Source organism: Anomaloglossus baeobatrachus, chromosome 3 (assembly GCF_048569485.1).
Source record: "Anomaloglossus baeobatrachus isolate aAnoBae1 chromosome 3, aAnoBae1.hap1, whole genome shotgun sequence".
NCBI lineage: Eukaryota > Metazoa > Chordata > Amphibia > Anura > Aromobatidae > Anomaloglossus > Anomaloglossus baeobatrachus.
The window spans coordinates 294,782,807-294,807,937 of NC_134355.1; the positions used below are offsets into that span (position 1 = coordinate 294,782,807).

Genomic DNA, 25,131 nt, shown 5'->3' on the forward strand with positions numbered 1-25,131 from the left:
ACCATTTTATTTTATAGCCTAAACCAAATTTGGGAGGGTTTCAGTTTTAAAAAGATTAATTTATAAAACCAATGGATGAATTTAAAGCCAGGTTATAAGCTTTCATTTACATAACATGGATAAGCGACAGAACTTCTGTTAGGGAGTATATGTATTATTTCTTAACAATTGTACAATAGTTAAAAAAATATCCAGTCAGGCAAAATTATTTTATAAACAGCTTAAAGAGAACCTGTCTGCACCAATTTGGAATCTGATTAAAGCCATGGCTGTAATGGCGCTGTAATACTCTGTATTCTATAATACCCTGTATATTCGTATTATTGCAAACATTTGTATCACATATATACAACTATTTTGCATGAGGGGGCCTTTATTGCTTTCCCTGTGGACTCTCAGACAGTTTCAAACACCCGATCCAATTGTTTTTGGGAAGAGAAGATGCCTGGCAACAGCATTATCCCCTCTTACCACTGACGCTTGGAAAGTCGAGTGTTCATATGATTAGGAGGAGTCGTGAGAGATAAATGTCAGCCGAATGAACGTTTGGCTGGCAATTATCGCCAGTGTATGGCCAGCTTCACTTTAGACAGTTGTCGACCAAATGCTCGGTCGGCCAACAACTAGCTCGCTATACTTCCTTATACATATATTCAACTTTCATGAGTTCTCATTTAGAAAAGAGGAATAAGCCATCACCAAACACCTCTGCTTGCAGCTTGTTTCCCCCCCCAAAAAAAGATTAGACAGTTAAAATCCAATATGATAGATCCTGTTTTTCCCTATCATCTACCATAAGGGGAGATTGGAAAGACCTCCATATATATTTGATGGCCACTTGATTCTGCGGAATTGGCAGACATGGCCGATATACATCTAATGTGTAAAGCCAGCTTAAGCGCATATATTCTAAGTGCTCTGATAAAAGAACCAACCTTGCAAAGTAGCCTGGTCTTCTCTCCTTCTTTTCTTCCTTGCTGTCCATGATATACTGTGAGCAGCCAGACCACGTTCCTGAGTTAAGAGATGGTTTTCTTTTCACTGCTCCATTTCCACTGCTATTCTTCCTGCTTTAACAACACAAAGAAGTTTATTTAAAAACCTGAACAGACAACCTGCTCTCCGAGTGATCCGACATCAACTGCATCTGATGACAGAGGGAGCAATAAACTTCAGGGACATAAAGTGGGTCACATGGCACGCGCCATGTGCCAAGAGAAAAACATAACCAGTACATAAAAAAAAGCATGCACACAATAGGCAGAATTATTCGGTTACAAAGTCTATAATGTATGCGAGGACTAGAACATTGCACAACCCCTGCCTGCAGGTGCTTTTCTGAATTGTTCAATTCTGTATGGTGCATTAGACTGCACACTGGTCCAATACAATTATAACGTGTCACTGCGCTAAGGTTGTAACTGACTTTCACATTTCCGCAGTCCATTACTAGTCATGTAATGTCATGTGTAAGTCCATTTAGCTCATAGAAAAATGCGGTTGAACAAGCCTGAGCTAGGCCTTTTCTCATGAGCCTTTTCAGAAGCTACACAGGCTGCCTTTATGATACATACGCCTTCATAGACTTGTGTTTTATAGGTTATTCTGTATTTATCAGTTTAATTTAAATTTATGAATTATATGGAATAATAAAATTCAGATTAAATACCTGTAAGTGTAAAGACTAGTGATCAGCGAGCACTACTAGGATCGGGTGCTCAGTACTTGTAACGAGTAGTTAGTTGCTCAGATGGGCGCGACTCGGAAGATTTTCCAGAAAAATGCTTGAGTCCCCCATTGATTTTCATTATGTTCGAGAACTCTGCTCGCGCCCATCTGAGAATCCAACTGCTTGTTACGAGTACTGTGCACCTGAGCATGTTAGTGCTCGCTCATCACTAGTAAAGAAATCACATAAAGAACAGGTAATAGGAAATGCAACTAGTGATGAGCGAGCATGCTCAAGATGCTCAGTACTCGATTGAGTATTGTGCGAGTGCTCAATATGCTTGATTTCCAAGCTGACAGACAGTATGAGAGAGAGATCTAGTCCCCGGCCCTCCTGCTGGCGAGTTCCGCAAAAATGCTTGAGTTTCCATTATGCTCATTATTTGAGTGTTGCCCATCCGAGCGTTCAACCTACTCAATTGGAGTACCAAGCACTCAAGTATTTTAGAACTCACTCATCACTAAAGGCAACAGACGTTGCAGCCACATATTTCTAGATGTTCTCAACATACGTAAGATATAGAGTTGATCAAAATAATGGATATATTCATGAATTTTCTTTTAAACCAAAGAACAGTACAACCCATCCATAGCATGAAATGACCACTTACAGTTAGGTCCAGAAATATTTGGACAGTGACACAATTTTCACGAGTTGGGCTCTGCATGCCACCACATTGGATTTGAAATGAAACCTCTACAACAGAATTCAAGTGCAGATTGTAACGTTTAATTTGAAGGTTTGAACAAAAATATCTGATAGAAATTGTAGGAATTGTACACATTTCTTTACCAACACTCCACATTTTAGGAGGTCAAAAGTAATTGGACAAATAAACCAAACCCAAACAAAATATTTTTATTTTCAATATTTTGTTGCGAATCCTTTGGAGGCAATCACTGCCTTAAGTCTGGAACCCATGGACATCACCAAACGCTGGGTTTCCTCCTTCTTAATGCTTTGCCAGGCCTTTACAGCCGCAGCCTTCAGGTCTTGCTTGTTTGTGGGTCTTTCCGTCTTAAGTCTGGATTTGAGCAAGTGAAATGCATGCTCAATTGGGTTAAGATCTGGTGATTCACTTGGCCATTGCAGAATGTTCCACTTTTTTGCACTCATGAACTCCTGGGTAGCTTTGGCTGTATGCTTGGGGTCATTGTCCATCTGTACTATGAAGCGCCGTCCGATCAACTTTGCGGCATTTGGCTGAATCTGGGCTGAAAGTATATCCCGGTACACTTCAGAATTCATCCGGCTACTCTTGTCTGCTGTTATGTCATCAATAAACACAAGTGACCTAGTGCCATTGAAAGCCATGCATGCCCATGCCATCACGTTGCCTCCACCATGTTTTACAGAGGATGTGGTGTGCCTTGGATCATGTGCCGTTCCCTTTCTTCTCCAAACTTTTTTCTTCCCATCATTCTGGTACAGGTTGATCTTTGTCTCATCTGTCCATAGAATACTTTTCCAGAACTGAGCTGGCTTCATGAGGTGTTTTTCAGCAAATTTAACTCTGGCCTGTCTATTTTTGGAATTGATGAATGGTTTGCATCTAGATGTGAACCCTTTGTATTTACTTTCATGGAGTCTTCTCTTTACTGTTGACTTAGAGACAGATACACCTACTTCACTGAGAGTGTTCTGGACTTCAGTTGATGTTGTGAACGGGTTCTTCTTCACCAAAGAAAGTATGCGGCGATCATCCACCACTGCTGTCATCCGTGGACGCCCAGGCCTTTTTGAGTTCCCAAGCTCACCAGTCAATTCCTTTTTTCTCAGAATGTACTCGACTGTTGATTTTGCTACTCCAAGCATATCTGCTATCTCTCTAATGGATTTTTTCTTTTTTTTCAGCCTCAGGATGTTCTGCTTCACCTCAATTGAGAGTTCCTTAGACCGCATGTTGTCTGGTCACAGCAACAGCTTCCAAATGCAAAACCACACACCTGTAATCAACCCCAGACCTTTTAACTACTTCATTGATTACAGGTTAAGGAGGGAGACGCCTTCAGAGTTAATTGCAGCCCTTAGAGTCCCTTGTCCAATTACTTTTGGTCCCTTGAAAAAGAGGAGGCTATGCATTACAGAGCTATGATTCCTAAACCCTTTCTCCGATTTGGATGTGAAAACTCTCATATTGCAGCTGGGAGTGTGCACTTTCAGCCCATATTATATATATAATTGTATTTCTGAACATGTTTTTGTAAACAGCTAAAATAACAAAACTTGTGTCACTGTCCAAATATTTCTGGACCTAACTGTATAACAATCTATAGTGTTTTCATCTGCACATTAAATTTAGATGTAACAATTCCTACCCATAAACAAGTGGTTATCATCTATATGGAATGGCCTGGTTCACATGAGCTAACAAAACTGTATAGAGACAGAATCCCAGTAAATAGTCTTTCTGCCCCGATTCAGCATGCATGTTGTCACCAGCACATCCTCTATTTACATAGGGTGCTATGTTCACATCAAAGATTATCGTCCCATGTAAATAGGCCTTTAGATTTTGTCAGGTTATTAACACTAGTGCACATATTCTAAGGATATGGCTTCAATATTACCATAGATTGGTGGCAGTCCAACTCTCCGCACCCTCGCTGATTAACTATTTAAAGGGGCAAATACTGCAGACCCTTTATTTTTTACACAAGGTGTTACACTATTTTAAACTACAGTGTTGTGAGATGGTGAAACAGCCCCCATTTTTCATGGCCAGAAATATATACCTGGTTAAAGATGCATATGGTAAGCCCCTGTACCACATGGTTTAGATGTATATGTTTATGTCATATAAATGTGAACATTGTATTTATTGTATGTAACTTTACCACCTGCTTTTGCTGTCTGTAATGATGTGTTAATGCTTTATAAGGGACTAAAATGTTGTTATTTAGCTACAAGAGGCCGCTGGTTCTCAGCACAGATGAAAGACTGCAATAGATAGCTCGAGATGGGGGCGGAGTTACAAGCTGATATAAGATGTACATCACAGGAAGTACAGTGGCAGCCATCTTGGGAGTAGTTGTCAGTTGGCATTTGCTGAACAGAGAGAGAGAGGACGTGCAGGACAGAGAGTCAATCATAGAAGTTTCTCACCTTGACCAGAGCCGTGACAAAGTGTAGCTGACCCTGTCTATAACCAAATCCTTACCGTATGGGAGAAAACTGCTGAAAGGCCTTTGAGGAGTCAAACCACAATTACCAGCATTATCTCTCATCTGTTGCCAAGGAGACAAGCCACAGATTATCTCTCATCTGTTGCCAAGGAGACAAGCCACAGTAACCAGCATCTGTTGGAGAGGTCTCTCATCTGTCTGCATACTTCAGTTATATTGTCCAGAGCAGACCCGGGTCTCTAAAATAACTAAGGCCCACTGCGCAATCGCAGTGGGTTACCGTGCACTCATTTTACAATAGTTTGGAGCCAGAACATTTGCGACTGAGTCAGGGCCTGTAGTTAGTTTAGGTAGGCATAGTTACTGTGTCAGGCCGCAGTTACTGCACGATCACAATTTGGGACCACCGTTTCCACTCTACATCATCTAATTCTTCACCATTGAGGCTCCTGTGGGGACCACAATGATCTCACTTACACCTAGGTGTTGCTAAGGCCTATCATGGACTTTAGGCCATATTTGACCTCATCCAGGAGGGAGCTTGTGTTGAACAATATAAGTATGTGTTATTTGTTCAGGTTTTTATTCTCCGTTTCTGGCTAAGCAGCCATTGTATATAGTAAGTTGCTTGGTCATTCCAGGTGAATCTTGGGAAGGATCCGCCATTAATGTGCAATGTATTTATATTGGGGCAGGGGAATAGTCAGTTGGGGATTATAGTGAATTTATCTTAAGTTTATAAGCTGTTGTGCTGTTGTGTATTACACACCCATCCAAATGTTTCATGTTCAAGGGTATTAATAGGTAATTGTCAGTTGGATTATCCAGGCATGCCTGTAAGTCACGCATAGTGTATATACTGTAGTTGATCCATATTGTAGAATGCCACGCTGTATCTCAGCCTCTTGGCTGAGTGTCTGTGTATTTTCCCTTAGTGTTTTCCTTTATTTTAGTTTGCTCGTTTACATGTTGACGTAAAATACTTTAGTTGGTTGATCTAGTGTTGGAGACATTTATTTCCCGTTTGTATCTTCGCTGTATCCTAAAGAGCCCCCCGCCGTACATGGCTTACAGTGTACTATTATTGGTGACTGTGGTTGGTATTGAAGTATTGTCTCAATTCATAATATCTATGAACGCTCAGAAATTGCGTTATGACGTGTTAAACATATACAATTACATTGACGAATGTTTACACTGACGCCGGTTTATAAGATGAAAATTGATAAAACTGGACATCAGTAGGAGCACTGCTGATACAGCGCTGCACGACCAGCCCTACCCTTACCTACTGTATCCTCACCCATTCCTTGTGGACTGTGAGCCCTCGCGGGCAGGGACCTCTATCCTCCTGTACCAGTCTGTCCCTTGTATTGTTTATGATTATTGTACTTGTCCCTATTTTGTATATCCCTTTCACATGTAAAGTGCCATGGAATAAATGGCACTATAATACTAAATAATAATAATAATTCACATCCTGAGTCTCCATTTACCATTTACATACCACTGTTAAACTGAATGTAGTAACTAGGCAAGAGAGTTTTCCATGCTGCTCAGTTATGACCATTTACTATAATTTATAGTGATCATGACAGTGCTAAATCAGACGAGCAAAAATTACTTGTAATAAACAAAGCCTTCAACCAAATCCATAACAAGTTCATGCTCAACATCAGAAGAGCATGCAAGATAAGGGCTCATTATCTTCTTGTAACTGATAAATAATTTCCCTTTTTAAGATAACTAAAACATTATCTCTGTTTTTATTTCCATTCCCAGCCTAAAAATAGCAGCCTGCAGCTGCCCCAGAATTGGTGCAGCCATTAGATGAGCCAATACTGGCGCTTCGCCTCACCTCTTCCCAATTGACCTGGTTCAGTGGCAATCAGGGTAATGGTTTTGGGGTTCGATTTTTTTTTTTGAGATTGTGAGGGACAGAGGGTTCCTATGCTGTCCCTTACACTAGGTAAGCCTAGGCTATTACTCAACTCCAGATTACTGCAAATGGTGGAGATGCCGGAGTCCCATGCTTTTTTATACTTCTAAGAAATGCTACTCTAATATCCTCCTGCCCCAGGGAGGGATAGGGCAAGAGTGAGATGGTAAACGAATAAGGACAGTTAAGGGAAAAAAAACTCTGACTTACTGCACACACACAGAAACAGACAAAGAGAGACTCAGCAGAAAAACAAGAGCAGCGAGGTAGCAGCAAAAAAGCAACAAGGGTTAACTCAACAACCGCACAAAGCAACAGGTATCTCACCAGATAGTCTGGATCACCACAGATCCCAAGACAAACTAAGATAAATTATAGCTGGCATAGGTTGAAGGTTCCAGACACCATATGTAGTGTTACGCCCGGGTGGTGGATCCTCTGGGCCGTGCCCCTGTCATCTCCGGCGAAGCAGCTAGAGCTACCCCTAGACTGGGATAGTCCTGCAAGCCTACCAGAGAGACCAGGGACGCGGTTGCCGGAGCAGAAGGAGGGGCAAGGGCAGAGTCCTTCTAGAAGCAGGAATGAGGAAGTCCTTGAGGACACAGAGTTCCTGGTGCCAGGTAAGATGCCGGTGCCCAGGTACTGGTGCCAGGTTGAGTCGGCAGACGTGAGCAGAGTCCAACCAGAAGGAGGCAGGGGTCACCGGGTGAAGCCGAGGGTAGGAAGCGGGTTCAGGCTGGAGAAGATGGTGGAGTCTCAGCTGACAGTCCCCGTAGGACCACTCGGACAGGTTGTGGCCCAGGCCAGGATAGCTTGGCAGGACAGTCACCGCAGAACCTCTCGGACAGGTTGTGGACAGGACCAGGTTAACTTGGCAGAACTGGTTCTGTGGAAGACACAGTGTAAATGCAAGACACAGCAAGCAGGACCTGGACTCGAAGCTATAGAACTCGTAGAACAGGCGACGCCCTCCAGGCAGGAAGCTCCTAATATACCTGACCCTGACTGATGCAGTATCCTGTTAGGGAGTGCAGGGCCTTTAAGAGGAGGTCACTTACCGCGCGCGCGCCCTAATGCACATGCGCGACGCTCGGGTGCTGGAGGCCAGAGCAGGGAGCGGTGCTGAGGAGGACGTGTGGCTGGAGGCAGGGGACCCGGGGACCGGAGCGGTGAGTGAGGAACAACGTCGGGACCCGGGGAGCGTGACATGTAGGAGGGGAGCAGATGTGATTGGCTCCCCCACAGCAGGTGATCAAAGATGATTAACTCCTCAGCAGGTCAATGCCCGACTCTGCCTGTGTAGATCACAGACACCAGAGGAGTTTTCAGGTGGAGTATCAGAATCTGTAGTCTGAACAGAACCCAATGCCACCGTGACAGTCGGCGAAGTTTGTGAAAATCCCCAGGTGACAGTAGTGTCAGCTGGCATCAAGCCTAGGGGTTAGCAATGGAGAGGTGTCCATCAGACACCCCATTACTAACCCAGTAAGTCTCTTACTCTCTGATTTGTTGCAAGGAATTTCTCTTATTTTAATATGTGTTCCCTTTTTTGCTCAGTTGTGCTGTTAGTATGGTTTATGCTGTCTTATAATAGTTGGTTCAGTTCTATTAGAGCATTCAGGGAGACACATGATTTGTTAATCTTGGCTGTATTTTCATTCTGTATATTTATTGCACTTTATGATCTGATGGGGGATTTAATCTGCACTAATGCACATGGAGGTTTCCTATTTAAGGATTCTTGGTCACTCGTTGGTTGTATTATGAACTATTGGGATGTATTATCATTATGGCAGTGTGGCATTTTTTAAATGTTTTCAATATGTGTGTTTAGCATATGTGTTAATGAAAATATATTTTTTAAAACATTTTTTGGGCTGATCCCCCACCTTTGTATGTGCTTCTTCATGCTCTTTTTCAATAATTAAAAGGGGTATCCAGATATTTTTGGCTATATAATGTAAAAACATGCCTTTTAATATACTTTGCCCCCCTCATATTCATCAAAGCAATTTTTCAGAATTCTACATAGTTACATAGTTACTTAGGTTGAAAAAAGACCTAGGTCCATCTAGTTCAACCTTCCTCCACCAGTTCTACATTTGAATTCTAGTGTAAACCGCTTTGAAAATTCACAAAACAGTTTGTCCCAGCTCTGCCAAGATTGGCGGACCTGGGATGGGATGGGGACGCAGCAGATGTCCCAGCTTGTCTAACTCATAATAAGCTGGGGCTGTCTTTACTCCAGGAAACTTACTACAGTCAATGTAACTATAGCACGCCACTCGTCAGATACTTCCGATTCATTAAGAGATGTTCACCTCTCTATAGGCCCAGTCACACACGACTTACCAGCGATTCCGAAAACGACGCGACCTGATAGGGATCGCTGGTAAGTCGCTGGGAGGGAGGTCGCTGGTGAGATGTCACACAGTCAGACCTTACCAACGATGCAGGAACGATACAGGTCGCAGTAGTGACCTATATAACGATCTCAGCAGTCACTGTGACCCTGTCACACAGCGTCAAACACAGCGATGTGTCCTGCCCAGCAGGACATCGCCTTTGCAGAAAATGGCCTGGACCATTCTGCAACGACTAGAGACCTCACAGGAGGGGCCTGATCGCTGGTAGGTGTCACACATAACAAGATCGCTAACGGGATCGCTACTGCGTCACAGAAACCGTGACCCAGCAGTGATCTCGCTAGCAATCTTGTTATGTGTGACAGTACCTTATGAATCAAGAGGGTCTGACTTCAACTCATACCCTCATCGATACTGGCAACAAAATTGTCAGTTTTCATTAATTGGAACATTTGAGTTTCAGTTCAACCAAATTTTCAAGTTCTCTGTATTAGTATGTCCAGAAAATCTAGGAATTGCGGATTTGCAGTTCCATTTTTCTCAAATCTGCATGTGGCTAGTCAATTTCACCATGCCATGGAGATGGTTGACATTTTCTGGTTCATCTGCCATAGATAAAGGACTATGGAATACAATTGGCACCAGTTGCAAGGGGTTCTGCAAATTGAATATTTCTGTGCTGAGTCCAGAGATATGTAAAAGATTATTAATGCAGCTATGTCAGCATATTTCTATCATGGCAAAAAGTGAAGATGCCAAAAGTGCCATGCCAAAGAGAGGGGGGAAAGACCAGGTCCAAGGTAAAGGAGGGCTCTAGCAATAGTGAGATGGGGAAGGGGTGACCTGCTGACACTCACCTGTGCCTCAGTCCTCCACTCCCTTGCATCCCTAGATGGGTTTTTTTCCCCTTTGCACAATCACATACCTAAGCCCTGTCTGTCCCTGGGCTAGCCCTGGCTAGTGAGCTGGGCAGCATGACACTATTCTTACTACTATGATAAAACAATACAGGGAAAGAGAAAAACAAGCAGGTATATTGAAGCGATCCCATTACAATATAACAACAAAAGCAATTCCACAGCTGTGACAGGGGCAACTTCTCCAGGGAGGTCAGCAAAGAAATATAAATGGCACATGAGAGAGCCAGAAGTGAGTTTAAATAACAGAAGAGAGTGGCAATAAAGTGCAGCAGCTGAGACTAGAGCAAAAGGACTCTCAGCAGAGTAAAAAAAGGAATATTTAACACCTACAGCACCAAAAGAAACGAAATCCGCTCCACTCATATTTAGCACTGAGCGGACGCCAACGATGCCAGGTGATCAGCTAATCGCTGTGACTTTCTGATCCCAGATACCACAAATGTCTTAGCTATATGTGACAATTTTACAATATAAAGTAAACACATTTTTAAAGGGAACCCGTCAGGTGCAATATGCACCCAGAGCCACGAGCTGTTCTGCATGCAAATTGCTAATACCTGCCTAACCGTCCCTGCATCTAGTAGCATATATTAAGAGATCTTTAGAGAAAGTATTTCTAAAGATCTTTTACCATATATGCTAATAAGGCCAAGGACTAGTCGCAAAGGCATTAGTTCCTGTGCTCAGTCCGCCCTCTTAGCATGTTAGCACACCCACAGGGACATGGTAACAGTGCTCTTCAATGCCCACTGTCCAGCGTCATCATTGGCAGTGACACACGTACCTGTGTCTGTTGCAACGCCTCAGAACGCCAGGCATAGGGGTCAGTGTGCATGCCCAGAAGTCCCTGGCACTTTCGGTCATATGCACTACATCAATTTGAAGCCGGGACGTGTACACCCGGCTTCATACTGCGCATGACCAGAAGTCCGGGATCATGCGCACTGAGCCGAAATCCAGCGTTGGGCGCGGTGGCAGCAAAGAGTTGAGAGTGACCATGCCTCTGATGCTGCATATTCATTAGCATGTACCCACAGGTGCGTATTAACATGCTAAGGGGGCCGACTAGCCAGGGGAAGCAATGTCTTTGCGACTAATTCTTGGCCTCATTAGCATATAATAAGGGATCTTTAGAAATACTTTTTCTAAAGATCCCTTTATATATGCTATTAGATACAGGGACAGTTAGGCAGAGATTAGAACTGTGCACCCAGGCCCACTTTTGGTTCTGGGTGCATAGAGGACCTGACAGGTTCCATTTAAACGGATCTCCTAGACCTTGATGAGGCTTTTGTACTTACTATGAAAATCCAAGTGACAACTTAATCCTTCTGTTAAGTTGAGTATTTTATGAGTCAAAGTAGAGCTGGATGCATAAAAAGCCCATTTTAATATCAGGCAGAAAACCTGTCAAAAAGAATTATATAGTCGTCTGACATGGTTTTTCAAAGTGAGTGCACCATTGAAGGTAAAGTTCTGTTATACAGCTGGTTGTATTGTGAAATCTGGTGAAAGGTGAATTTCAGCTTCTTGTTTGGGATTAAAGGTAAGAAAAGAAACATAATGACGTACAATGCACAGCTTGATATTTTTGCTAGAACAATATCCATTAGTTGGGATTGTTTTAAAACAATTTTAGATTATTTAATAAATTAGAAAACTACACTAAGAAATCATTATTTGAAACTATTAATTGAATAGAAGTATCAACCATGAAACAATAAAACTTTCACATACCATAAAATCTGACAAGCCAACTGCAATTATGTAGTCTCTGATTGTGATTAATGGCGCAAGTTAAAAGCCTTAAAGGTCACACAGTGAAAGTCATAACTCACATCGCAAAGTACAACAAAACAAGTCATGCTTCTTATAAGCAATATTTAAGACAACTCAAAATGTTACATGCCGTGTTTGATTTAGTATAATTGTGTTTCCCCATGCAACTAAAAAGCAGTGTTGTGTAGTGATGACCCACAAAACTAAACAGTCCACTGTTATACGTAAACACCAGAAATGCATTATCAATCACTGCTCTTTGTGTCTGGTATTAGTGTCTATCACTGTACTCCGCCCTCGTTTTCCAAACAGGAAACCTCTCAAGAGATATTCTATAGCAGTTATGTCTCACTCAATTGTTTCTAAAATTGTATTTAAAGTAAAACACGCAAAAAGAGATTAGCAAAAAGATTAGTAAGACCCTGGGCCAGCCACAACATAAACGTGGCCACTGGACTAGAGGCTTGCCAATCTCCTCCTAGCTGCCAGCATTCCCGAAGCCTCAACGTGGCGACTAGACTAGAGGCTTGCCAACCTCCTCCTAACTGCAAGCATCCCGAAGCCTCAACGTGGCCACTAGACTAGAGGCTTGCCAACCTCCTCCTAACTGCAAGCATCCCGAAGCCTCAACGTGGCCACTAGACTAGAGGCTTGCTAACCTCCTCCTAACTGCCAGCATTCCCGAAGCCTCAACGTGGCCACTGGACTAGAGGCTTGCCAACCTCCTCCTAACTGCCAGCATTCCCGAAGCCTCAACGTGGCCACGGGACTAGAGGCTTGCTAACCTCCTCCTAACTGCCAGCATTCCCAGAGCCTCCTCTAATTAGTAAGCCTTGCTAATTAAAAGATAACAGCAGGTAGGAAAAGGAAGAGGCTGGGCTCTAGTCCAGGAGCCATTGACTACCAACGTAGCTGTTGGAGGATGGTCCTGCTAATCTTTTTTTCTCAACTCTACAAGTGAAAAAATATCAATTGGGACCTCAGAGCACTGGCCTTTAAATCATAATATCATTACTAGGTAAGAGAGCACTCAGGTGCTCACTAAAATCTTCTAAATAAAATGTTGGATTTCCATTATATTTGGTAAACGAGTCAAGCTCGTCCAACCATCTAACTGCTTGTTATGAGTACCGAGCATGGTAGTGCTCACTCATCACTATTCATTACTTATCTGTTAAATCTGCAGATTGCAGCAGTCCCTGGTGGTTTCTATTTACAGTACATCCCTTCAGCTGTCCTGTGGGTAGGCGACAAATGACTGTTACAGGAAATAAAACGGATCGGCTAGGAGCCCAAAAAAATGGGTGCTGGAGAGGCAGGGGATTTAGAAGGTAAGTAACGGCAATGTCATTTTTTGCCACTTAGCATCTTGTAGGCTACCCTTGGCTAATCCTGGAAAATTGCTACATATTCAGATGAAACGCAAGGGGCTCCTCCCAACTGCTACTTTCTGTGGTAACCCATTTCCCTGCCAAAGGTAACACATTTATCTGCTTCAGTGATTCTGCCATGTTTCCAGGACTTTGAGCTCATCATAAATCAGTAATAATTCAGTGAATAGGAGCTGAGCTTATATGAAAGGTGTAATGCCTGCCTGGAACCACAGACTCAGACTGGCTGTTACGGACAGGCTAGAGGAAAGCAGCTCACAAAGCAGGACCCCGAGAACCCCGAAACCCTTTAACTCCTATACAGGGATTTAGAAATACTGCAGAGTCCTGGAGATCGCTACCTGTGAAAGACTGCAGACCAGACGAGAATAGTAGTCAGGGAGGGTCAAACCAGGAGATGCAGAACAGGGACAAAATTGGCAGACAAGGATGTAGTCAGGAAACCAGGCAGAGGTCAAATCCTTATCTGGCAGCGGGGTATACAAATGGCAGGCAGAAGGGTAGTCAGAGAACAGGCAGAGGTCAAAACACAGAGATCACTATTCAGAACTGAGCGGGAATCAGAAAGCAGGAATATAAAACTATCTCTGGCAGTGACCAGCAGACAGGAGGAAAAATTAGAAGGGTGTGGTGTCTTCCCATTGGCTGTAGCTGAATGGTGGTAACTTTAGCTGGAAGACACACCTCCAGTCAGCCAGTTGTACTGCAGGTCCCAGAGAAACCCAGCTTAGTGGATGCGCCCACCAGAGCCACTGGCATTGACTCCTCTCCTATCACCAGCACAGTCCATGGTGGAATCACCTGGTAATCGAAGCAGAATTTGTAGGATCGGACTCGGGTGGGGATGAAACAAGGGGCTGCTGATAAGTCTTTGACTTTGTGATCTTTTTTGGTTTCTATGGTAACGAATGTTACATCACATGAAAGCCTTATGTGTCTAATATATCATTTCAAAATTTTGTGTTTGTTCCTTATGGCAAGAGTGTTCTACGCATGCAGGAAAACAAAATGGCGAAGTCTAATGAGATGTTCACAGCAACTGACAGCACAGGATTGATAAAATTCTTGTTTCGACAAGGAAAGTCCACAAAGGATATTCATGGTGATATGTCGAAGACATTGGGGGATCAATGCCCTTCGTATTCCACAATTAAGAACTGGGTTGCTAAATTCAAAATGGGCCACTTCAGCACTAATAATGAGGAATGTCCTGGACAACTGATAGCGGTTGCTTTTCCGGATCTCATCGACATACAATGTACAACCTCATACTGGAAAATCGATGAATTTCAGCTAAAAAAAATAGCAAGCATCATGGGGATTTCCCGTGAATGTGTTTGTGTCATTATCGATGAACATTTGGACATGGGGAAGCAATCTGCAAAGTGGGTGCCCAAATATTTGACAACAGATCAGAGAAACATACGAGTGAAAACTTCCCTGTTCATTTGTCAGCGTTTCCGGACTGATAAGAACATCCTGGATCGACTGGTCAGTATGGATGAGACCTGGATTTATTTGTATGACCCTGAAACAAAGAGCAGTCAAAAGAGTGGAGACACAGTGGTTCTCCTCATGCAAAGAAGTTCAGGGTGCAAAAATCAGCCACTAAGGTGATGGTGTGTGTTCTGGAATAAGGAGAACGTGCTGCTAGTGGACTACCTTTTAAAGGGTTCCACCATCAATGCAACGTATTACATTGAACTTTTGGACCAACTGAAGGCAGCTATGAAGGCCAAAAGGCGCGGTAAGCCGTCCAAAGGAATCTTGTTCCTGCAAGACAACGCCTCAGCTCACCATGCAAAAGCGACCATGGCAAAACTGGCAAAGCTGGGCTTCCGGCTGGTTGACCACCCACCTTATCCACCAGATCTAGCTTCCTCCAACTATCATCTGTTTCCAAACCTGAAGAAACACCTCAAGGGTACCAAATTTCACACTATTTCTGATGTCATGGCTGCTACAGATGCCTGGTTTGAGGCACAACTGAAATCCCTTACAGAACTTGGAATATCAATGTAAGAAGTGTGTTGACATCAGTGGAGAGTAAGTGGAATAAAAGTAAAGCTTCATCATCCTATCTTGTTTCTTTCTGGGTAAAGCCAAAGACTTATCAGCAGCCCCTCATATATCACACTATTGATTTATGATGAACTCAGAGGGCTGGAGACATGGCAGAAATACTCACTCCTGTGATAAAACAGGCAGAGAAATATGTTACCTGAGAAAGTAGCTGTGAGCCCCTACTGTTTCGTCTGTATACTTTCTCATCATAATTGACTTATGCTACCCCACCTGGCCAGTGTATGTGCTCACTATGAACTGGAGCAGTTCTACATGGTGAGACACAGCCATTATCCAGTCCACAGCAGGGGCATATTTATATGACTATTTAAGCACAGGAACATTGTCTTTTATACATCCAATTGTGGAACTTATTATTATTCCTAGATCTATTTTTTAAAATGTTCCTTGCTCATGGGATAACCCCTTAAAAATATAATTTTTAAAAAAAAAAAAATATATTATTTTGTATTGCAAGGAAAGTTATGAAACGTTGTCTTCTTTCCTGTTAAAAATATGCATGTAAGTGGCTTCTAAACCTATGCTTTTCCCCAGTCTTTTTGCCAGACTTCAGCTACATTTATATCAGAAAATTCTCATTTGGAGTACTGATGCTTGCAGTGAAATGCCAGTGCCTGTTTCCTCCTCTGAGTGTTGTGTTTACCAGAACACTCTCCGGAAGAAAGTTTTTCCCAGAGTAAGGCCACAGTTGGATGGCCGTATAAATCGGAGCAAGAACGAAAGGCAGTGCCCAAACTGGCCGGAGGCTCATCCTACCCTAGCGTGAAAGCTTCATGTATTTCTATGCATTCGTCACACTGGGGTCGGGAATGCTGTAGGCCAGTTCAGATTTCGCTCCAATTTATAAGGCCATATGACTACTTGTTCTAATGAGCATATTATACTGATATGCGTATTATATAGACATTTGCTGAATGAATAAAAAATCACAAAGCGCATTGACCAATGTCATTCAATAGGGCTGTGTAAATTACATTTTTTCACATCGACCGAGTGTCCTTGTGAAAAAAAATCACACCATGCATTGTTCTCTTCAGATGAGACTTGCCGATTCAAGTCTATAAGTGTGTAAAAAAAAAAAAAATCAGATGCCATAGAAATCATCAGTAGTGCATCAAAATTTGTTTTAATTCACGGTCATTATAAACCTAGGAAGCTGTACATGATCATATACTTTTTAAAATGTTGATGTATAAATACAGATGTCACAAGGACATAACATATGGAACCACAGATGGTACATGGATGATAATATTGATGAGATTCGTTCAAGTTTTCTGGATGATTTTTCATACACACCCTCTGGAACGCTCTACCCCAAGAAGTTAGGACAAATCACAACTTACTCAGCTTCAGACGCACCCTAAAGACGCATCTTTTTAGGGCGGCCTATCACACTCCCTAATCAGATTCGATTCACATAGTCCCTCTACAACCTCTCACAACATAGCTCCACATCAAACTCCATGGCACCCAAAGGCATCTCAAGGCTCTCGGGCCCACTGGTCCAGGAAACCATTATCCAGCCCCATTTCCGTGAGATGGTTGGATTGTCATTGTAAATAAGCACTTGAACCTTGCCTCTCCCCCCATCTCATTGTAGATTGTAAGCTCTCACGAGCAGGGTTGTATTTTTTTGTATTTTGTATACACTGTATTTTGTATACACTATTTTTTTTTCCCCTCTAAATATTGTATTTCTATAACTGTTACTTGTTTGTATATGATCCTCCTGAATTGTAAAGCGCTACGGAATATGTTGGCGCTATAGAAATAAAGATTATTATTATTATTATTATTATGAACCTGACACTAGTGTTACACAGGTGTCGATAGCATTTCACAGCCAGCATCTGTACTCCAAATAAGTACAGTTTGATCAATCCAGGCAAATAGACTCTCAAAAAGCAATGGTTTTGAAGCTTCTTATATTTATTATTTTACAGGAATTAAAGAGAACCAACCATCAGGATTTTCATATATAAAGTAAAGCCAGTGCTATATTGTCTCTAGGATGCTGAATCTAAGCATACCTTTTGCTCTGAGAATATAGGTTTTATTTCAGAAATATATGCAAGTAAAGTTCCAGCAATGCACTGCTATTTGATTGATAGCTGCTACAGAATATCTAATAGGTGGGTCGGGTTTTGCTATCTATTCCCACCTGTCTGCCACTCTGGCCTTGGTAGATGTTAGACTGTATGGGCTGTGTTTCTGTAATGCCTACCTGGATGCACAGACTCAGACGGGCTGTAATGGACAGGCTAGAGGGAAGCCACTCACCAAGCAGGACCCCTAGAACCCTGAAACCCTTTAACCCCTATACAGGAATATGGAATTAAACAGGGCTCCGGTAATCACTGCTTGTGGAAGGCTGCAGTCCGATGAGAGTAGTAGTCAGGCAGGGTCAAACCAGGAATTGCAGAACAGGAACAGAATCAGGCAGGCAAGGACGTAATCAGGAAACCAAGCAGAGGTCAAATCCAGGACTGGTTGCAAGGTACAGAAACGGCAGGCAGAGGGTAGTCAGAAAACAAGCAGAAGTCCAAACACAGGGGTCACTAAGCAAAACAGGGAGAGAGCCAGGTAACATGAAAACAGAACTATCTCTGGCAGTGGACAGCAGACAGGAGGGGAATTAAGAAGGGTGTGGTGTCTTGCCATTGCTTGTAGCTGAATGATGATAACTTCAGCTTGAAGACACACCTTACCTACAGTCAGCCAGTGGTACTGCAGATCCCAAGGAAACCCAGCCCAGTGGATGAGCGGAGCCTGCGCCCACCAGTGCCGCTGGCATCGACTCCTCTCCCATCACCAGCACCATCCACGGCAGGAACACGACGTCGCCTGGTGATCGAAGTAGAAGTCGCTGGGATGGACTCTGGTGGTGACGTAACAGTTTCTAATACACCCCTATCACATGACAGAAATGACACATACCTGGAAGGAGCCCATACAGTCTAGCATCTACGAGGCCAAGAAGGAACTTTACTTACACATTTTTCTGAAATAAAACCTCCAATCTCAGAAAAAAAGCTATGCTTACATTCAGTATCCTAGCACCAGTATAGCACTGGCTTTACTTTATATATGAAAATCCTGATGGTTGGTTCTCTTTAAGAGAAATTTCATAATAAAATGATTTTCAAAGTTTCATTACTTTTCATGCTGGCCAAAATGATTTAAGAAAATACAAAAATGTAGTTTCTCCTTATCAGTTGAAGAATGTTTTCTTTTTTTTTTGTTATACCAATTCCAACAATCACTTTCACTTCTTAAAGGGAACCTGTCAGCAGAAATTTCCCCTAAAACCTCACAGATTCCCCCTCTGCAGCTCGTGGGCTGCATTCTAGAAAGGTCCCTGTTATTATTGGGCCCCCTTTCTGACCAAAAAAAAGAGTTTATAAAGAGGTACCTTTTTGGCTTCGGATTCTATAAATCAGACACGGGGGCGGGCAGCCTGATGGCCGTTATTCTGCCCCCTGGTCCTGTATGCCGCCCCCATCGCTGATTTCCATACTTTTGGACGCCGCCCACTGCTCCAGCCATCCCCGCGCATGCCCAGTGCCAGTCTCACGGGACTGAGCACTGTGACTGCTGGTGACGTGTGCGCAGGCAAGTGATTATGGGCGGGACTGTGACTGTTATCAGCAAGTACCCGCCCATAATCTCGTGAGCGCGCAAACCTCTCCAGCGTCACACTGTGCTCAGTGTAGATGCTAGACTGTATGGGCTGCTTCCAGGTATGACGTCCCTTTGTCACGTGATAGGGGCGTGTTCAAAATACTATCACGTGACAAAGGGATGTCATACCTGGAAGCAGCCCATACAGTCTAGCATCTACACTGAGCACAGTGTGACGCTGGAGAGGTTTGCGCGCTCACGAGATTATGGGCGGGTACTTGCTGATAACAGTCACAGTCCCGCCCATAATCACTTGCCTGCGCACACGTCACCAGCAGTCACACTGCTCAGTCCCGTGAAACTGGCACTGGGCATGCGCGGGGATGGCTGGAGCAGTGGGCGGCGTCCAAAAGTATGGAAATCAGCGATGGGGGCGGCATACAGGACCAGGGGGCAGAATAACGGCCATCAGGCTGCCCGCCCCCGTGTCTGATTTATAGAATCCGAAGCCAAAAAGGTACCTCTTTATAAACTCTTTTTTTTTGGTCAGAAAGGGGGCCCAATAATAACAGGGACCTTTCTAGAATGCAGCCCACGAGCTGCAGAGGGGGAATCTGTGAGGTTTTAGGGGAAATTTCTGCTGACAGGTTCCCTTTAAACTCCCCAAAAAATGTTGACGAAACCATAGGAAGGAGACAAAACAGGAGGATGCAGCTGCAGTTTATCTCTCTGTTTGTGAGATTGCAAGTTGTGAGAAGGGATGTGAGGAGATGTATCAGCATTACATCAGGAAAGCTGTCCACCCTTCAAGGTCAGTGAGAGAAAACCTGCATTTATTAAAAGGAATGAAAAGACCCAAAAGAAAGGTTAGACATTGTTTACAGAAGGATCTGCATTCTTCCCAGACACCACACCTCCCCGCTCTATGGATGGTTTGGTTTTGCAGATTTACAGCTCAATCGCATTCAAGTGAATCTGCCGTAGTATAAACTCCATACTACAGAAATCTCATGGAAAGTAGTGCCACTGTGGTTGCGTTCTTTTCTACATTCTTTACATTTTTGTAGGGTAGTATTAGAATTTCTTTAAAGATAGCAAACCCGCGTAGTGACAAATCGGGTTGCAAACTTGAGTTTTTATGTTGTTCATGAAAGCTTATGTCAGGCCTGCACAACATACAGCCTGCCAGAGCATTTCCTGTGGCTCGAGGCCGGTTACTTCCCCCTGTATTCAAAAATATGTGCGTCTCTTAGCTGAGACGTGGATACATTTGAACAAAGCTGAAATAGGGGAGTGCTTTTCAGCTCCCCGCTACAAAGTGCAGTGCCGTGATGAGGTCAGCACACTACTGACCTCATCACCCTTCCCCTTTCATTGATGTGCCACAGAGGCGGCACTGACACAGTGTGGAAATTTATGGTGGAGACAGTCACTGAACAGTTTGTAGATATAGCATTGATTAGGCCTAAGCCACACGGCGCGAGTGGAGTGCGATAAAACATCGCATTCCCCTCGGACCAATTCTAGCCTGTGCAGAGGGAAAGGGGGTAATCCAGCTCACCGTACTGCCTTGCTGGTGTGTTCCAAATCCTGCGCACGGATTTGACTTGGCAGTCAATCAATAATAGAAAAGGAAAAGAGTTCCAGCGCCAGGAATGTGAAAATTAAAAATCCATTTTATTGTGCCAATGCATATTAAAATTCCAGCAGGTACAGCATATCAGTCGGATGGCAGCAGAACAACGCGTTTCGACGCCTCAGGTCTTAATTATGTTCAATTCTAGCCTGTGTGTCAGCGCACATGAGCGATTATTTTCTCAGCCCTAATCGGACCGAGAAAACAATCGCAGCATGCTGCGATTGTAGGCTGAGACTCTTTCTCTCGCACCCATTCAAGTGAATGGGGCGAGAGAAAAATCGCACTGCCCTCGCGGTACACCAGTGTACTGCCAGTGCAGTTCGAGAATGGCAATAGCCGACTACGGAGGAGAGAAGGAGAGAAATCCCTCCCTCCCCCTCCTCAGTGCCGGACCGCCCCCCACAGCTGAGGTCTGCCTACATGATCGGAGCTCAGATGCAGGCACACTCGTATGACACTCGGCTCCTGCTGTGCTGCCAGCGCGAGCCGAGTCTCATGCGAGCATCGCAGTAGTGCCCCGTGTGGCCCCAGCCTTAGAGTGCACATTATAGAATAGTGGTGTAAAATAGGGAGAACAGCATGGGGTGACTGGATCATATAGTGAGGTGTGAGACAGTATGTAAAGGTGGGGGATGGTATGGAGAGATGGGGTCAGTATGGAAAGGTGGGGGACAGTATGGAGAGGGGGGTTCAGTATGGAAAGGTGGGGGACATTATGGTGAGGTGGGGGACAGTATGGAGCTGAGAGGGACAGTATGGAAAGGTGGGGGACAATATTGAGAGGTGAGGGACATTATGGAACAGTACTGTTGCATTCATGTACCGACAGTCATTCTTGTGCTGCAATCATGGACTGACATTGGTTCTGGTGATGCATTCATGTACTGACAGTGGTTCTCCTGGTGCTGCATTCATGTACTGACAGTGGTTCTGGTGCTGCATTCATATAAAATGGTAGTTCTGGTGACTTTCAGCCCCTCATTCATCCAGAGACAGGATGATATGTATCTGAAGCACCTTTCTTAGCACTGTCTAGGAGGTTTTGCCCGGGGATTACTGCACGAATATTTGCTGTGCTCTATATAGAATACCAGCACCATTAAGATGCCCTGGATTTATGTGGATTATTTCACAGTTTATTAGCATCCCCTGATGAACCCCCAAAAATAAGGGGAGAAACGCGTCTGGATTCTTCATGCCTCCCGCAAGATAAGTGTGACCCCTTTGACTAGGACATTTTTCTATAGGCCTGCAATTTTTTGTTCTTTATCATGTCAGCCTTATGATGTAGACTGACACAGCAAGCCCCTTTACCATATGTCTCTTATAGACAGATCAGGTTTTACGAGTTTGGGACACTTGTCATAGGTCCTTTGCACATTAGTTGTGGTATCAATATATCATTAGTTTGCTGTACCTGGATTATCCTAATGAGAATTTACCTTTTTAACTATATTTTTTGACATATATTTGCACTTCAGCACTGTTATGCACTTTTTCTAGGTTATAGTGATTTAATTCTGGAAAATTACTGGTTTACAGGGATAGATTACAATAAGCCGACGCTGAGCAGGAGCGCCCAAAAAATTAGGGTGTATTAATCTCCGCGGTCAGGTAGGGATGATATTAGGGACTTTTAGTCTTACCCCTACCTTATTTCGCTATCTGATATTACTATACAGCTACTATGGACCAACTTTAAGATACACCTGGCTATCCCGCACTACTTATATTATTCTATCCCATGTGTTCACCCTGACACGACATTTTTTGTTTGTATTTTTGTGTGTATTGACCGTTGTAGTTATATTGCTCTACATGGTTCTCTGCCATTGAGCACTTTTAATTAATACTAAATAAATTATCTGTTTTAGAGGTTTTTTTTCTGTCTTTTAGTTCTGGTGCCGCATTATTTACTGATGGTGGAACTCATCATGTAGCAATCCATAACATGCTTGATGTTAAACTGAAAAATCCTCAAAATCTGGTTTTGAAATACTGTAATGAGGAGGATTTGGTTGAGTTATTCTCAGTTTCTGTACAAAAAAATTAAGTGTAAGATTTGGTGTGTTCACACTGATTTTTTTTTTTTTAGCATAAACTCTTCACATCCTTGTCAAATACAGTGGAAACTTGGTTTATGAGTAACTTGGTGTGTGAGTATTTCGCTATATGAGCAAAGCTTGCTGTAAATTTGTAACTCAGTTTACGAGCAATCTTTGCTGTACGAGCAATTACCCACTGGTTCCGTACTTTTACCGTGCTATGACCCACTCTTGCAGTCCGCGCAAACACACAAACACATACGCACACACACATATTATGCTCACCTTACCTTCCGTTCCCTCAATGGCCTCCTGGTTCTTGTAGTCCGCAGGTACAGTATGTGTATCGGGTAACTATCGCGACAATGGAAGAACTTCCACTCTCAGCGCCTCTCAAAGGCAGCGTGCTGACCAATCAGACACAAGCGGCTCATGCCTTTGACGTCAGCGAGCTGACCAATCAGAGACAAGCGGCTCCTGCATATGACGTGGACGCTGACAGCGGAAGCTTCTATATTATTGCGATGGTTACCCGATACACATATTGTACCTGTGGACTACAAGAACCAGGAGGCCAGCAAGGGAACGGAGGGTAAGGTGAGCATAATATGTGTGTTTGTGTATATGTGTTTGTGCATGTGTGGAATAGCACAATAGGGGGCATTGCACAAGTGGTGGAACGAATTGTCTGAGCTTCCATTATTTCCCATGGGAAATTTTGCTTTGCTAGACGAGTAACTTTGTTTACAAGCACACTCCCAGAACGGATTGTTCTCGTAAACCAAGGTTCCACTGTACTCAAAATTTAGTTTTGATGATTACTGACTGTGGTTCTGATGATATATTCAGAATTCAGATATTAAATACTGCTTAGCTTTACTTACTGCAGCCCTTCGGATTGGTTCCATATGACAATGTGGCCCTTAAGACCAAAAAATGTTGTGCAACCCTGGCTTATGCAAAAGTCACAGACAGCCAATGATTTTTAGGGACATTGGTGCACCGTAATAAATCATTGAAATTTTAAGTCTGCAGCCCATAAATCTGAAACAAAGACATTAGAGGCCTTTACTGTGAACTGTAAAATGATGAATATTACATTCATAATAACCTTTACAAATTATTCCAACCTCAAAAAAAATCATGGGCATATCAATTTTTTTTTTCCGACTGGGGAAAAAAACTGTCCAGGAATTTCTGGAGAGTTGGAAACCCTGGTGACAAATATACAACATACGTCAAGAGATTATGCTTTCTTAATCCAAAGGTGTTTCTGTAATTTTAGTCCTTGTGTTTTTAGTATAATTTGACTTTTCTTGGTTGATGATTCCTTTCAAAAGCATGAAATCTTCAGCTTCAATCAGATTATGATATTATAGAAGACTATTTAGAAAATGCTCCTTCTACTAATTTTGAACTAACTGTCCTTTTTCTTAAAAACAAACATGTTTATGGACATGGCGAGCAGTCTTTTCAGTAGTTCCAACCACTGATGTTATCTTATTTTGCATTCTCAGCAGTACATTTGTGCTTATAACATAGCCATGCCAAGAGGAGAAGCTTTCAGATTTTATTTTTGGGAAAATCCATGATGATACATAAGTGGACAAAATTGTTGGTACTTTTCTGTGAAATGTAGAAAAACTGAAATAACTTAAAACTGACAAAATTAATTTTTGCATGTAAATTTACTCAATGTTAACGGATAAAAATCAGACGTTGTTTTTGAATTGTGTGGTTCAACAGAAAAATGTGGGGAAAAAAACCTAATGAAAATGGTCTGAACAAAAAGGATGGTACCACTAAAAAGGGATATAGGGACATGTTAGGCTATGTGCGCACGTTGCGTAAAAACATGCAGTTACGCTGCGCTTTGTAGCGCAGCGTAACTGCATGCGTCCTGCGTCCCCTGCACTGTCTATGGAGACTGTGCAGGGGCCGTGCGCACGTGGCGTTTAAGAGCGCAGCGCTTCGGCTACTGCCGAAGCGCTGCGTAAAAAGAAGTGACATGTCACTTCTTTCCTGCGCTTTGCCGGCAGCTCCTGCTCTGTCTATGGCAGGAGCTGCAGGCAGAGCGCATGGAATCGGCGCTCACTACGGACATTTCTGCAGCGATCTAAAGCGCACATGTGCGCTTCAGATCGCTGCAGAAATTTCTGCAGTGAACTGTACGCAACGTGCGCACATAGCCTAAAACTAAGGAGTGTCTTCTAATTGACAACACAGGTGTCTACAAACTTGTAATCAGTCAGTCTACCTATATAAAGGGTGAAAAGTAGTCACTGTACTGCTTGGTATCAATGTATGTACCATTCTGAAAATGGACCAAGGAAAAATAAGGATAGAGTTGTCTCAGGAGGTTAAAATGAAAATAATAGACAAACATTAAAGATAAAGGCTATAAGACCATCTACAATCAGCTTGATGTTCCTTTTAATATAGGTGCACATATTATTTAGGAGTTTAAGGTCTATAAGAGTGCAGTTTCC

At 43.1% G+C, this 25,131-nt stretch overlaps 1 protein-coding gene across 3 annotated transcripts in view; it reads right to left on the reverse strand.

Moving 5' to 3' along the window:
* Window positions 1-25,131, reverse strand: part of NCOA7 (nuclear receptor coactivator 7) — a 217,954-nt gene that overhangs the window by 160,446 nt on the left and 32,377 nt on the right. For 2 of the 3 annotated variants that reach the window (XM_075339938.1, XM_075339940.1), the window contains exon 2: window positions 936-1,070. In XM_075339938.1, coding sequence (XP_075196053.1) covers window positions 936-985 — 50 coding nt within the window. In that variant the 5' untranslated portion in view covers window positions 986-1,070. The remainder of the gene's footprint in view (window positions 1-935; window positions 1,071-25,131) is intronic. The other variant, XM_075339939.1, reaches the window with a different exon arrangement.